We start from the raw sequence: 16,356 nt of genomic DNA on the forward strand, positions 1-16,356 counted from the left end.
TACTTTTTCCCATAACTTTATGGTGTGACTGATCAACTTAATTCCCCTGTAGTTACTGCAGGTCTGCACATCTCACTTATTTTTAAAGATCTGTACCAGCACACTCCATTTTCATTCCTCAGGCATCCTCTCACCTTCCAAAATCCTGTTAAACAATCTTGTTAAAAACTCCACTGCCATCTCTCCTTAACATCTCCACACCATCCAACCTTCTCTCTCTCTCTCTCATTTTCCTCGTTCATTAGCTGCTCAAAATACTCCCTCCATCTTCTCAACACACTCTCCTCACTAGTCAACACATTTACATCTCCATCCTTTATTGCTCTAACTTGCAGCACATCCTTCCCAGCTCGGTCCCTCTGCCTGGCCAATCGGTATAAATCCTTTTCTCCTTCCTTAGTGTCCAACTTCTCATGCCTTTTCCTTGGCTTTCGCCACATCCTTCTTTACCTGCTGCCGCATCTTCTTGTACTCCTGCCTACTTTTCACATCACTCTGTTGATCCCAATTCTGTTTTGTCAACCTGCTTATGCTTTCCTGCTCTTCTTTATTCCACCACCACGTCTCTTTGTCTTCCTTTCTATTTCCAGATGAACCACACCAAGTACCTTTCTTGCTGTCTCCCTTATCACTTCTGCAGTAGTTGCCCAATCATCCCACACCTCTTCACCACCACCGAGCCCCTGTCTGACCTCTTCCCTGAACCTCACACTACAGTCTTCCGCCTTCAGTTTCCAACATCTTTTTCTTCTTTCAGTCTTCAATCTCCGCCTCTTCTTCACCTCCAAAACCATCCTACATACCACCATCCAATGCTGCCTAGCTACACTGTCTCCTGCCAACACCTTACAGTCTTCAATCTCCTTCAGGTTGCATCTCCTACATAGAACATAGTGCACCTGTGTGCACCTTCCTCCACTCTTATACATCACCCTATGATTCTCTTTATTCTTAAAATAAGTGTTCCAAAAAAGGCCTACATGTGAAATCTTGTAGTAGTCCATGGTTCAATTCAATTCATTTTTGTTTGTATAGTACTTTTAACAATGAACATTGTCTCAAAGCAGCTTTTACAGATAATGCGGTGATAAAGAATAAATAAGATTGTTCTTTATAAGTATTGACTAGTTCCTTAACTTGTATTTTGAGCAATGTTCGGTCATTTTTTGCCACTGGTCTGAACCAGTGCAAAAAAAAAAATGCCTTAAAAAAAAAAAAAACTTAACATGCAGAAAGAATGTGTGCAGTGATTTAAATATGAAGAGCTAAATTCAACAGTTGAGGTGGGAGGTGAGTTGAAGGTGAGTTAAATGTGCAATAGGCTAGCCTTTTTATTATTCATATTTCAAATAAACAAAAAACGATCCAGCCATGAGAATGATTTCTTTATGTTCTTATTTTATCTTGAATGCTTAAAAAAAACAGCGATTTTTTCATTGCATGTAGTCATGTATTTCTTGTCATTGTGCGGCTTTTTAACAGATGTAGACTAGCCTATGAAGCTAACAATAAACAAGGCAGAAAGCAAAAAGATGTCTAGCTAACGTGGATGAGACAGTCAGTGATGTAAACATGACTGAGAACATTACTGATCACCTGATCATCATCTTTTCTCTGCTTGTGTTCTATATGGTAGATGTTCAGCCTGAATACATTCATTAGATAACATTTAAAATTATTTTGTATTAATATATTAATATAATATGAGGTCCATTTACCAGCATGACACTAAAACAGGCAGTAGTAATGTTTTTTTTTTTTTTTACTTAAGTACATACCAGTGCCCATCATTCTTTACTTTAACTTGAGGAAAAAGTATAGTCAGTACTTTAACCTTTAACAGAGTCTTTAAAACATGTGTATCTCTACTTGAGGAAAAGGTGTGTACTTTTGGAATCTCTGTCTTCAGTTTCCAGATGTATTTTTTTTTATCAAATGTGTTAAAGCCATCAAATTCTTAGTTACTTTTTTCTTATATGGTACATTACCTCAGTTTAAACATTAGATCTATTGTGATTGAATGTAAATGAAATATGAGTCTAAGATTTATGAATTATTACAGTCTGTTTTTATTTACATTTTCTATTTTCTTCAGGTTTAGTATAAATCAGTGACTTCTGTCAGGGAAATACCAGTAGTGTAGCCATCTGTTAATGCATATTTGTCTTGATATAAAGTTACAGTTCACTGTTCACAACGTTCTTCCCTTTTATAATTTAACTAATGAAGTAATGTCTTAATAAACAGCCTACTACATTGGTGAAAAGTGAGGTGATGATAAGCTTGTGTAACGCTGACTCTCACAAACTCACTCACTACTGTAGGTTATCAGGGTGTGGCTTTGTGTACATACACGGGACAGAGAACTGATTCAAGAACAATTCCAGTTCACCAAAACCATCACCTACCAAGCTGAAGGAACTGTAACTGGGATTGGTTTGTTAATCATTTGCATATATGAAAACTCCACAATCTTTGAATGTGCTTCACTGTTTTCATATATCTTACTGACGCATGGCAATGTTTGTCTTTGTTTTTTTTTTGACTAGACAGTGTATTTTCTTTTACTCTGTGCCTATAGTTAGTGTCTGTCTAGTTTATCTGCTTCTTTACAATCATTTAGTGGTTCGTTAAAAAAAATCCTAAACCTGTCTAAATGAGCCGAACTTGACTACAATATTATTTATCTTGCATTTGTATGTATAACACAGAATGTGTCCAACGTCGCTGCATAGTAACCGTACAAATCTAATCTAGAGCTAAAATATGGATTTAGGATCTCAGACTCTAGGAAACCTATGATTTCATCCCCGGCTTCAGGTTTCACTGATACCGTCTCAACCACAAAATGAATCAAATCAGTGTAGACTTAGTGGTGCACTAGGTAGGGTGCAAAAGCGGTTATGTTGTAGCCTAGATATTGCACTTGTCTAGGGAATACAGAGGGATTTGATATTCAAGGACTCCGCCAAACCCCTGAGATCAGGCTCTTCTATTGGCAAGCTGTCTTCCGGCTCTTCTCTCTAAATGGTCGGAAATCGGTGCACGAGTCTCACCGAGCAGAAGTCCGCCTCTTTTCTGTTAGAGGTGTTACACTGGTATGTTGTGTAATTGAGGGAAGGAAAAAAAAAAAAGGTCGAGTGTAAGTAAGGTAAGAAAAAAACAATTCTATAATAAGAATAAGAATAAAACAGTATAACAACAGTAAAAAATAATAATATTAATAAAATTACATTTGCTATTAAAGTAATACGCTGATAAGATTGGTGAAATTACCCAAAAATAAATAAATAAATCAAATAAACAACGCCTGACTTCCTCTTTCTGAAAGTATAGTGTGAGCGCTACAGGAACTCTCAGCAGGGCGTGACTGCACGATGATCCGGATACAGCGCAAGTGTGACCAGGACCAAGCGCTTGTTGAAGATAAATCAGGGAAGAAATCAACTCTAGAATAGAATGTACTGACGCCACCTTCAAAAGATGTCAAAATAATAAAAAAAAATCAAAAGTATCACAATTAAATACTGCAAAGCCCCAGATAAAAAAAAAATGGGTCCCTATTTATTCTCTGTCTGCTGTTGCAAAGTTCAATGAGTTCAACAACCTCCCCTCCTCTACACCCTCACCCTCCCCTCCTCTTCACCCTCTCTTTACCCTCTCCTCACCCTCTCCTTACCCTCCTCCACTTTTTGGGTTTATACTAAGATTATGTAAGAATCCCCTTTCGAAACGAGGTGCTGGGAGTTCTTTTTAACTAAGAGCCAGGCAGAACCTCCTTCTTCCTCTTCTGCCCTTTCACATTCTAATACTTCTGTTCTAAAGATAGGGAAGTTAAAGGAAACACCTTTTACATGTTAAATAATATACCTGCTCATCGCTGGGATTATTCAAATCCAAATCACTATAATATAATAAGAAAAATAGGTAAAGAATGTGTCTACACTTGAAGATCGAACATGCTCTTCAGTTGTAGAACGAAACCGGTGCAGGTTATCGCTAATGTTACTACAAAACCTCAAATAGGACATGAACTGTAAATATTTCTGACCGTATACAACTGCCAGGAAAAAAAATATATATAGGTATAATTAAAATAACTGGTAAGTACCTAGTGCCATTTATCATAATGTACTTGCCAATCCTTATTCATAGCTGACAGTTTACTATCCACACATGAGAAAATCCAGCACAGCATTTTGTGCCGAATCACACGTTGACCATGAAAGTTTATTGCATGAATCAAACTGGCAGTACGGCTGATACATGGGATATACTACATAAAATGTACTATATGCTGACCTAGCACATGTACTCCTATATTATATTCAAAAGAGGGTTTTCAGCTCAGTGACCTTCAGTAAAGTGAAGTCCCCAACTCCAGGCCTCCAATTGTCCACTTCAGCAGCGTAGAAGTGCTGAGTGACCGGCACGTGCTGTGCATCACAACTCCTTTACCCTTGTGGAGAATTGATTATTCACTAGAATTAATTTCTATAGTAAACTAAAAATCGGTAAATGAGAATGTAGTCTTTTTATTAGAAATCATTTTAGTTCAGCCTAACAAAAATCTGGAAATACATTTAAACAGATCACTCAAGAACAACTCTGAGGGGACAGTGGCAAGGAAAACCTCCTGAGATGACATAAGAAAGAAACTGGAATCAGATTCAAAACACCCATCCTTTTCTATGTGCAGTAATGAGTCATTTCTAATCCACAATAAAAAGCATTCATAACATATATATATATATATATATATATATATATATATAGTTCAAGCAGTTCCAGTAAAGGTTCAAGCTGAGTTCTGTATGGATTTATACAGGTTAATTACATTGTTTCTTATCTGTTTATGAATTTTCTTAGGTTGCAGCCTGTGTTGCGTTTTTTTTTTTTTTTTTTTTTTAAGATCATTAAACATGCTTCACTTAGTAAGAGAGATTCTATTTAATTACTTTTTCACATCAATGAAATCATCATTTAAAAACTATTTACTCGGGTTATCTTTGTGTTATATTAAAATTTGCTTGATGATCTCAATTATTGAAGTGTGACAAATATATATATTCAATTCATTTTTATTTGTATAGCGCTTTTAACAATGAACATTGTCTCAAAGCAGCTTTACACAGATAATGCGGTGATTAAAAATGAATATGTTCTTTATGAGTAAGTTTGTCCCTGATGAGCAAGCCGGTGGCGACTGGCGACTGTGGCAAGGAAAAACTCCCCGAGATGGCATAAGGAAGAAACCTTGAGAGGAACCAGACTCAAAAGGGAACCCATCCTCATCTGGGTTACACCGAATGTCCATTTGTGGCGGGTATACAATGTTGCGGGGTGCAGTGATGATGATCAAAAGCGAAGTGTATTTCTGAGTCAGTGTAGGAGACTGTTGACATCAACTACAGTCCAATCCAGGCAGGCCTGGATGAAGTGGGAAGATCCACGGGGGGGAGAGGGGCAGGAACAGTGGTCACTGGAGCCTCAGGAGCATGTTTAACTCAATATATAAGGCGATATGACCCTCTTTTAATTGCCATGGAATTTAGACACTTTGTCTGTTTAGAATTAAATATCAGCACTACAAATTGTCCAAGAAATAAAAACTGTCCATGCAGTTGATAGGGTCACATTACAGATAACAATTTTTTTGCCAATTATTCTTAAATAAAGTTTTACATGTATTTTCATGCAAATAAATTGAGAAAAGTCAATATAACAAAGTATCTTGTGTCAGTAATTGCATTGTAATCATTCTTTTCACATTCATTTAAAAGGAACCAACTATTATATTAGTCATATTTTATTTTAAGTGAATAAATAAATAAATATATAATAAATATTAATACATATGTGATTAAGGTGAATTATAAGTGAGAATAATTTGAAAACTATGTAGTTTTACTGTTTGAGATGAACTAGTTGTGACCAGTTAAGAGCTGAAGAGATATGAGGTGCTATGCTGAATGGCTTTTTTTAATGGGGACACATAAACCCTGAATGGGGGGGAACCAAGGTGATGGTGTGTGTTAGGCCCTAAACACCTCCAGCTGAGCTACACACCCACTCTCTGTAACCAATGGACATTTCTCCAACAGCATGGTGTACCAATCAAATTCTGTCTTTGCTGATCAGCTGCACGGAGCATGATCATGTAGTCTAATTGTAGCAGGAGGAGACCTAGACATTTTGGCTCAGTATCAGACAGGGTAACATTAGCAGAGATTCTTAAAATAGAAGGGAACCATCTAAGAAATTTGCTTTTCATTTATTGGTTCTGTAAATCTAAATTTTAATGTGTAATATAGCACCAATCTAATTACTAAGAGCTGTTTTCAGAATTGTGGGTCACGTGTAACGTTATTCAAAGGTTTTACAGGGAAATAGTTATTAATAGTATCGAGGCTTGCTTTTTGCTGACTGAAGTTCTGGATTGAGCCAGGAGTTAAGCCAGACGTGTCAAATGACAATTTGCAGAAGGGGGTACATTATAAGGGCAATAAGAGCTCAGTAAGAAGGACATCTGCAAAATGGGAAAACACCATGTTCAAAAGAAGATATGAGCATAGATATGAGCATAGGGTGCACAAAATGTACTACTGTATTTCCTTTGATCCTTCACTGGATCCAACTGTTTTGCATAAAGTGTATCTGCATGAAATCCTTCACAAGTGATTGTGCAGTGAATAGCACATTTACATTATACTCTGAATACCGCTTCCAGTCAATGAATACTGAGGGAGAAACAGTAAATACTTGTGTATATACTGAGGCTCAGTAAACATACTTTATTTGCAGAGTTATCAGGCCATCTCCACCACACGATTTTTAAGTCTTGGTAAACATATTGTGTACTGACCATGATTGCCAAAGCACTGTATATGCTGGTTTGATTACTAGCTTCTGTCATTATTGTGTAGGGTTGGGCTGAGGCAGAGACACTGTGCTGTAATACACCCGTTCCAGCACTTCTTGTAGACACAAGGCTAAGTATTGTTAAAGCCAGTGGGGTGAGCATGGCCTAATACCAGCTGATCTTCTGAGTTATGACTTGTCTGCCAGGCAAAATCACAATTAATTATAATATTTTTAAAATTATTGTTGTTAAACCCCAGTCAGGAACTTTAGCAACTGACTCTACCTTTTTATGCTTTGGAAAAACAGAACAGTCATAATAAGCATTAAGGTAACATTTCATTTTTCCTTGGCCTTTAAAACTAACATTTGAAGATTTCCAAGATTTACCAGATCACCACTACTTTTACTTGGAGAATGTGTGTTGCTTTGGTTGTTTGACAAAGACAGTGTGGACACGTCTTGCATAATTAGGTCATTAAGTTTATTGCTGTTGAGAAAGTGACTTTAATGAGTGCCAGAGAGCATAAATACTGTCCAGACAGCTGTCTGGTGAACTCGGTGCCAAGTCTTGCCAGCATGATCATGCAGTCTTGTTGTGATCAGGAACACTGGCACTTCCAGTGTACATTTGTTTCCCGTCTTTCCCAGTGCACTCAGGATCACTTAAATCAAGATGAGTTACTGGACTGAGAAACAAGCTCACGTTGCAATGACCTTTTCATACACCGTCAACATCAGCACATAAATCAGAGAGATGTTTTTGTGGGTATCCGTGTCAGTGGCTCAACACAAATACGAAAACATATTCAAAATCCAGTCCTTTTTCTTAGATGCTAATTCAGCAATTTTTTTTTACTTTAGTTGCGATGCATGTATCAGGCTAGACAGTAAAACATCACATCTGTGTATCTGTAAATGTGACCTTTGTGATACTGCAACAGCAAATACATGGTGTTGTAATTAATTTAGTCAGTACCAATGGAGCAATTTGGTGGGGTTTGAAAACCAGTTTGTCCAGGAAATATTGGGAACAGGAAACTTCTCCTCCAAAATTAATGGAATCACATGGCCAATTTTTTTTTTTTTGAGAGAGAGGAGGAGTACAAGCACAAACACACTATACTAAAGCAAGCTGTATGGGTGTCAAACAGACTTGCATGACTGATAAGACGCTCTATAGGTACTAGCTTTTCATTAGTAAATTTACATATACACAAGGAGAAAGCATAGCAAAACAAAAGATTTTGTCTGGTATCTGATATCTTTATTTTTTTAATCAGACATTTAAGTTTAGTGCACAGATTTTTTTTAAACAACATTACAAGAAATTAGTGAAAAAAAATTGAAAGAAAATTAAACAACTGGAACCAAAGTTAGTAACAGTGAAGTTATAAACATTAGCATTTACACTTTTTTTTTTTTAAACAAACAAATTTTATCTTGGTATCCTAATTCATTTTACTACAGTGTCAAACATACAGGATTTCCCTCCACTTATCGGCCCATGTTTATCAGATAGTTTAGCTCTGAATTCTTTAAGCCAAACTACAGTAAAGTCACAAGTCTTGCACTGAATTCATGTTTGTTCCAACCTTCTATTGTTTAAATCACCATTGTACCTTGGTGGAGGAAAACATTATCTGAACAGCCACGCTTGAGAGAACTGTTGCTATGGGGAAATGCCAGGAGAAAGGCTCAGGTGTTTAAGGAAAGACAAGGCAAGTAATGATTATGAAGGTATTATATTCCTGGTTGCGGTGTCCAAAGAATTGGAAACAATGCTAGAAGCAACACCTGGATTAGGTTTTTGCACAACAGAAACGGTTCGGCAAGTGACTACCAGTGAGGCAGCTTTCGGGTTCGTACATGCAAGCAGCAGGGCAAATTCCATTCAAGCTCAATTAAATATACCACAGAAAGAAGCTCCATGTGAGATAAGATTGCCACAGTCTACCAGTAAATACCAAGTACATACAAAAGCACACAAAGTCCAATGTAAAAAGTCTGCTTTATTTATTATACTCTTTCATTAATCATTTTATATAAAAAGTAAACATTTAGGGCAAAGACATAGAAATAAAAAATAAAGTATGACAGTAGTACTCAGGTCAAACAGACAAGCAAACATTCATCTTTTCTATAGCAAACAGAACCCAAGGGACACCTTTCTGTTAGAGTGAATAAAAGCCGCAAGCTAAAAGGAACCTTTGTTAAACCTCAGACCAGGCCACGTTCTACAGGATTTAGGTTAATGTGATGAAAGAAACAGAATTACCAGCATTCAAGTTTTCTCCAACACAGCTCAATCTTTTACAGGACTTTAACCAAAGCAATAGCATGCTTTTAAAGCTGCTTTGAAAGCCATGGTATTATAAAAGGGAGCCTGGTCATACACTTAGTGAAATATGGACACAATGAAACTAACAGGAATATTAAATTCTTTTAAAAATTAAATCACATAGCTTTTCCGTTCATCCTCCACCAAAGCAGTACTTAATGTACTTAGTTGTGCGGCTGGGAAATGGTTCAGGTCTTGCTTGGAAGCAAAAAAGTTAAGTAAGGCCCCGCAGGCAAGACTAGACGTCGAGTCCACTGCTCGAGTGTGATCCCTCAATACCAGCAGTCCAGCTTATAGATAATCTAAGTTCTACCGTAACAGACTCCCGCCACCTATTTCTCTCTTGTAGCGGTTTGTGAGGTGATCTGCTTGGTCTGTAAGCTTGGACAAGACCCCGAAGAGTCCACGGAGGTGGAAGTGGAACTGGCTTTCTAAATCTGCGCCGTCTTCTGCTGGTCCGGCTGGCACCTGCTGTTCCTCCTGCTTCACCGCCATCTCCAGGAAGCTGGCACTTCCACCCATGTCGCGTTTCAGCAAACCCCACTCCATCTCATTCTTAATGGACTTGAGCAACAAGTAGTGCTCATACATGTCCCTCTGCTTGCTCGGGAAGGACAGCACACCTTTGCTGTCCATCGAGGTGTCCCCTTCCTGCTCCTCCAGAGGCACGTCTCGCAGCAAACTGGGTACCATGATGGTCTCGTCCATGTTGTTGGTCGCCGCGAGGAAGCGGTTCATCACGTTAAGCAGCGAGTGCTTATTAAAGCAGGAGTCCGAGCTGATCTGCATCATGGTGGAGTTCGAACAGTTAACGGAGTGCCAGTGCAGCTCTGCGGGCGGCTCTGAAAACCTGACGAGGCAAAAATGCACCAGACTTTTTGTTTGTGTAATCAGGAAATGGCCAGATGTACACACGCTATGGAGAACAGCGTTTCTTCATTAGGCATGCACACACTAGCTGAGCATGAATACATACAAATCTTGTGTTAATCCCATACTTTATCTCGGACATGACAATAGCTACGCGTCTTGTTTTACTAATTAATAAATTACAATAATAATGCGTTTCGAGGAAATCGTTTTAAAATGATCTCAAACTAGAGTTCGTGTTTAAACCAGTAGGATGACCAAGCCCTTCAGGGCCACCAAGCCACCTCCTAACGCAAAGATGCAATCGCATTGAACAAATAAGGAAATAGCAGAAAATAAATAAATAAACACCTAGAAGACTAACCTGAATGACACAGTCACCTCGAACACAATTATACGCGGATCTCCGATTGTTTTTACAGCTTTTTCTCGACCCTATAACCCGGAGAATAAGCAGCTCTTCTATCAGGAACTGCAGTAGGAGCTTTTTATAGCGATGACTCGCCGCCGGTGAACGACTCGTCCAATGAGGTCTCGTCCAAAGCATGACTGACAGTCTCAGTAGCCAATCCAGAGCCAACATGTCATGCTAGGGATACGCCCTTGCATTGAGATGCTATTTTTCCTCTTGTCAAATCCGACCAATGAGTCGCTGTTAGTCAGGTCTGAGCCGGTCTCCGCTGTAAACCCGATCGCTGGAGTCGGTCAGGAGGAGGTGTGCAGTGAGATGGAGTAGTGCTGGGAATTCCGGCTTCTTTTAGTTAGTCGGCTCAAATTTGGCTTAGCAGACCGACAGATAAGAAACGACTCTATCGGCTTCCAAACGCCTTGTTGCCATTTTGTTCCGAAGTCTCCAGCATTATAACGGGGATTATTTATCTTTAACTATTCCCGATGCTGGGTCATGAAATCATACTCCACCTACTAGCTGCATAAATAAAATGACTGAAAAACATTTGATAAAATCTATTTAAATATCTATCAATTGTGCATTGACAATGTACGAACCCCTGATCACTACTGATCGCGTCTTCAATAATCAGCATCTGATCGTCTGTCTCACTGCCTCTTATAGCTAAGATTTGTCATTAAATTACACTGCATACAGAGAGAGAGAGAGAGAGAGAGAGAGAGAGCGAGCGAGAGAGAGAGAGAGAGAGAGAGAGAGAGAGAGAGAGAGAGAGAGAGAGAGAGAGAGAAAGAGAGAAAATCATGAACATGACCAGTTTGGAGAATTTTTGTTTGATTGTAAAGACAGGTTCAATGCTGCCACCTTGTGTAGCTGATGTCAGAACTTAAAAAAATATATTCATCTACCCATCCATCCATCCATCCATCCATCCATCCATCCATCTATCTATCAAAACCCAAGTACAGCATATCTGATTTGATCCAGACAAAAAAAAAAACATAACTTACACTTGTTTATTCTTTATGATGTACAATACATGCTTTCCACACAACTTAAAGTAAGGAAATTAACACTGCACGCTCATTGACAGAGCACAACACAGATACGATATGCGTTAAAATGTTAACAGACATACAAGACAATGAAATGTAAGAATCAGGTCATGTGTCACTCCAGCGAACTTGGAAATGCCAGTGCTTCACACAAAAAGAGGAAAAAAAGCTAATTACTTTGGAGTAAATACTCTACCAGGACAAATGTGCTCTCATTTGTTGTGTTGCAGGGAATGTGCATAAACTAAATACATTATAATAATAAAGTCACTCAATGAACAAAACCATTACATATATAATACAATGACTCATTATGATACATCACTGTGTTAATGTCATTGAACCTTATATTCTTATTAAATGGTGACCCAAAAGAAGGGTCTGCAGCTCAGCATTTGTTTGATAAGGCAACATCACATTAAATATAGCTTGAATTGACAATGCCACCATACATCAACATAACCCCGAATTTTCCCCTCTATTCAAGATCATTTATTTTGATCTTTTGTTAGCAAATACAATTTGCCATTTAGTGAGCTGAAAAAATAAGCTGTATAATATTAAGACCAACTAACAAATAAAAGTCAGTCAATTTATATACCATCAAGTTCACAAGTTCGTCAAGTTCCCACTGAACAAGATCTGCACATGCTTCACTTTCTGTGAATCTTTTTCAGCAATTCCACTTACCAATTGAAAAAGGCACAAAATTGCATCAAGATGAAAAACTGCCAAAAGACATGATCCCCTGTGTAGCAAATGAAATCCTTCTCTTCGAACTAGTTGCAATGGACCAAGACTTGAAAAGAAAAAGAAAAAAAAAAAAAAAAAAAAAGGGAAAAAAAAGAAAAAGGTAGCTGGAAGATTTTCTAAAATGAAGAACAATTCTAAAACTATATGGCTTCCCTTTGTGTCGTCTATCATAGGTGACCATGTTTCCATCCTACAACAGACAAGAATCACAAGTTAGTTCAACTCAACTAATTAAAAACGTTCATAAAAATCCATAAAATGATTATTACCATTTGATCATGTAGACAATGGGATCAATCAAGTGAAAATACTAGAAATTATCATTACAACAGTTTTGCAGAAACTTACCTGGAATGCCTAGACCATTTCATACTGGTTGTTGGTGATGTAGCGTGACAAACAGCATGCCAAGAATACACCAATAAGCTGTGATAAACATTAAACAGATATTATTTACCAATATTACATATTTTCACCACAAATCACTATTACATTCACCCCAAGCACAACTTCACCAGATTTAGTGCGATGATTAAAAACTTCTATCACTATCTTGGGCTCTATAATCAATTAGGATGTGAAGTGTGGTTTTTTTTCTGCCTGTCAGTTGTTTTGTATGTGTAAGGATATACTTTAAATGAACAGGGAACAGCGCTAAACAAAGCCGAAAATTTGACCTTGTGAAATGAAAAGCTTCAAATGATGTTTCGGTTCGGTTTGTAAAAGTGTTGCTGTGGCTGCAAACTTTATATCCAGATGAGCACTCGCACACTAAGCTGGTTCCACAAGGTCAATAAGTGTCAACACTATTAAGCTTCTTAGTAACCTGGAAGCAACGAGCTTGTGCACTGCTGCGCTCCTTTCATGTCTTTCGTTTCATGAGGCATTGTGCTTGTGGACTAGGGGATTTGGAGAAAGGTTTGGATGCAGGGTGTGGTACTGTACAAAAGGTAATAGGCTTAAAATATCCCTGCAGCTTCAAAATATCATTCAACTTTCCAAATATCTGTTGCTTTATAAATAATTGTTAAACAAAATAAATGTGCTTTTACCTGGAAGAATGCAATTCCAAAAGATATCCCAGCAATGATTCCCAGGTTAGACTCCATCACAGTTGACACCAGAGAAAAGCAGCCCTGCAGCAGGAAACAAACAAACATGGTTTAAATTCTCACTTTATTTTCTAATGCATTAAGTGTACGTTTTATTTCATCCAAATTTCATCAATGACAGGAGGCTCACTGTAATCGCACCTGCTGATATACCACGGTTTGAGCCAGGTTGAGATCTTTGAGGTTTTCTGCGGTACAGTTAGCCAGTGGCAAACAGCAGCTTAATGGTATGCCATGCTGCTTGAAGTACTCTGTCTGTGCCCAGCTAGTGTAGTTGTACACACCACAGCACTTCAGCTATAAAACACAGGATTACACCATTACTGGCATGATTACAAATTTCAATCAGCAAAAATAAGGGGAAACTGACAAACTATTGAATAAATGTTGAAGCACAACTCAATGAGCATGTGTTACACAACAAGTTCCCCATAATGAATACATAACCATTAAAGGGCTACAGATCTTTAAAAAACATAAAGATGCATCACAAATGAAAAGCTTAAGAATAATTATTTTTAAACATGACCAAGATTGGTGATCTAAGAGCTCTTAGCAAATATCTTCTTTAATTAAACTCAACAATAATGTAAAGAATATATATATATATAAAATCTCACAAATCAAATCTCAATGCTACTAATGTGAATACTGATTTTACAGGTTAATACAAGTATTTTACAGGTTAATACAAGTGTTTGCACAAACATGCTTACAGATCTCTGCATGGAATCCACTGCCTGGTTTCTGTCATCTGTAGTATTGTAATTTTTTTCAGCATTCCAGTAGACATCATTAAGGACTGCTTTAATCTACAGAGGAAATTTCATTAATATACGATTCAGTTTACATTACTGTTCAGTAGATCTGCTAAAACCAATTTAAATCACCTCATGTCTGAAAACAAAGCCAGAAATGCCTGCCACAAGTTCGGCCATGAACACCAGAGTCAGGAACATGGCATACTGTAAAACAAATATAAGAAACACATGGACCAAAAATCTCTCAAATCATTCTATCCTTTAACAGCAAATACAACAGTTGAGCTAATATTTGGTTAATGGTAGAATACTGGGGAACTTTCCACAAACTAACTTGACATTTCTTTTATTGAAGCACATACATTAAAAAACGTCATTTCTTAACATGTCTAAGGAATTTTGGAACTGACCAGTTTCAGCATCCACGGACTGCCGCGACAGGTGGCGAAGCAACCGAACAGGCCAAAGATGACGATGATTGCACCAGTGCCAATAAGGACATATGGTGCATTGGTGCTCATGTCTGACTCTAGCAAGAGATAGGACTCCAGACTAACCTTCCCCCAGACCCCCACTGCTAACAGGATCACCCCTGTGAACTGGGGACAGAAACAAATACAGTAAGAACTGGGGACAGAGACAAATATAGCAAGAACAGGGACAGGGATATTATGAAGAAGGGGGTGAGACAAGAACAATAAGAACTGGAGACATAGATAAATGTAAAAGAAAAACAGTAAGAACCAAAGAGAGAAAAAATGATTGACGAGGCACAGAGACAGAAACATTTTAGTTGATGCAAATATTAACACCAACATTGACTACTGTTTTTATGTTTACACACCAAAACACCCTTTACAATGGGAATACCAACATGGATCCAATCTACAGGACACTGCACACACTTCTGTTCTTGCATCAACTTTTTGTTTTGCTTCCTTTGAGTCTCTGATGCATGTCAGGATTCACAGAGTTACTTTTATTGTATGACGTAACACTGTTTGATGCACATATGATAAACTCTTAAATCTTGAAAACTTTATCTGACAATGCAGTGTTTCATAATATATTTCTGACACTTTTATGATTAAAGCACTAGTTTCTGATGGTGTCTGACAAAAACAGTTTGTGGGAACATCTCAGCTTTTTTGTTTCTCTTTGTCGTCTCCAGGCCATCTGGCAAGGAAGGTGAAATTATTCAGAGTAATAAATAACACGGTCGCGGACTCTGAACTCATTAATGCCACGTTTACAATTTAAAAATAACTTATTTTTAATTGTTAAAGTACGTGTGTTGCTATTTAGTAAACTTTACCATACAAAATAAATGCTGATTAGTGCGGGTACGAGTTTACAGCAAACAAAAGGACGCCTGTTTCTCCAATTATCTCGTTCTATCCTTAAAGCATCTCCATTGTGTCTGTGTTTTAGTTTTACGGGGTTAAATCAGTAGTTTAATGAATCACACGATGAAACACAACCTGTTGATTAGAAAAACTGTATGTGGAGAATGTGCTGTAGTTAGCTAGCTCTTTAAGAGCATTTAAATAAGAGACATGTCCCTTCAAACTTTTGAGCTCGAAAGGGGAAACTGCACTAAAACTATATTTTGGCTAAGATAAAAAATAAAATAATAATAATAATAATAATAAAAAGTTTTGCAAAAAAAAAAAAAAAAAAACAACAACAACAGCTTTTCTGGTTCTATCCGTCTGCAGTGAGCGTGCAGGCTTATTGTGTGCTACACACCGGAGCTAAGCTACGCTAAGCTAAACAGGCTACATTTCCAGCTCCGTTCATCCAAGTTGCGAACTAAACAAAATAAACAACTTACCCAAAATATAAGGCTGTAGGAAATCAGAAAGGTTTTCAGACATGTTATAACGGGTTTGGTTTGCAGTCTTCGAGATGGAGGAGACATTTCGAGTTTAAAGTCGTGTTGCTGATTTAGCGGATAGTAAGAAGGGGGAGGAAAAACTAAGATTGTTCCCCCTGGAAAGGTGTGTGTGTGTGTGTGTGTGTGTGTGGGGGTCGAGAGGGAAGGAAATGTCCTAAGAGTGTGTGAAGTGCTCTTGCTCCGGGGTGAAGAGAGAGCAATGCAGAACACAGACTCCTTCAAGAACATATGAAAGGAAGAACATGTGGAACATGAAGGACATTTCGGAATTAGTAGAGTGGAGCCTGATTTCTCTGT

General features: G+C 37.9%; 2 protein-coding genes across 2 annotated transcripts; both read right to left on the reverse strand.

Moving 5' to 3' along the window:
* Positions 1-8,853: 8,853 nt before the first annotated feature.
* Positions 8,854-11,109, reverse strand: mid1ip1l (MID1 interacting protein 1, like). Its single transcript, XM_083560484.1, has 2 exons — positions 10,437-11,109; positions 8,854-10,052 (listed from the first exon to the last, which is right to left on the reverse strand). Exon 2 carries the CDS (start codon positions 9,992-9,994, stop codon positions 9,512-9,514), a length of 483 nt encoding a protein of 160 aa, XP_083416610.1. The 5' UTR covers positions 9,995-10,052; positions 10,437-11,109; the 3' UTR covers positions 8,854-9,511.
* Positions 11,110-11,483: 374 nt separating this feature from the next.
* On the reverse strand, positions 11,484-16,356 carry tspan6 (tetraspanin 6). Its single transcript, XM_083560427.1, has 8 exons — positions 15,997-16,356; positions 14,573-14,761; positions 14,292-14,366; positions 14,118-14,213; positions 13,543-13,698; positions 13,342-13,425; positions 12,638-12,715; positions 11,484-12,479 (listed from the first exon to the last, which is right to left on the reverse strand). The coding sequence occupies exons 1-7, from the start codon at positions 16,285-16,287 to the stop codon at positions 12,647-12,649; spliced, it is 960 nt and encodes a 319-aa protein (XP_083416553.1). The 5' UTR covers positions 16,288-16,356; the 3' UTR covers positions 11,484-12,479; positions 12,638-12,646.

This window comes from Silurus aristotelis (assembly GCF_946808225.1).
Source record: "Silurus aristotelis genome assembly, chromosome: 14".
Taxonomy (NCBI): domain Eukaryota; kingdom Metazoa; phylum Chordata; class Actinopteri; order Siluriformes; family Siluridae; genus Silurus; species Silurus aristotelis.

Coding starts and splice junctions, on each gene's coding strand:
- tspan6 (XM_083560427.1), bottom strand. CDS start 16,287: ATGTTCTTGAAGGAGTCTGTGTTCTGCATTGCTCTCTCTTCACCCCGG. Junction 14,762..15,996: donor CCTACAGCCTTATATTTTGG/GTAAGTTGTTTA, acceptor TTCTGTCCCCAG/TTCACAGGGGTGATCCTGTT. Junction 13,426..13,542: donor AAACCGTGGTATATCAGCAG/GTGCGATTACAG, acceptor TTCCTGCTGCAG/GGCTGCTTTTCTCTGGTGTC.
- mid1ip1l (XM_083560484.1), bottom strand. CDS start 9,994: ATGATGCAGATCAGCTCGGACTCCTGCTTTAATAAGCACTCGCTGCTT.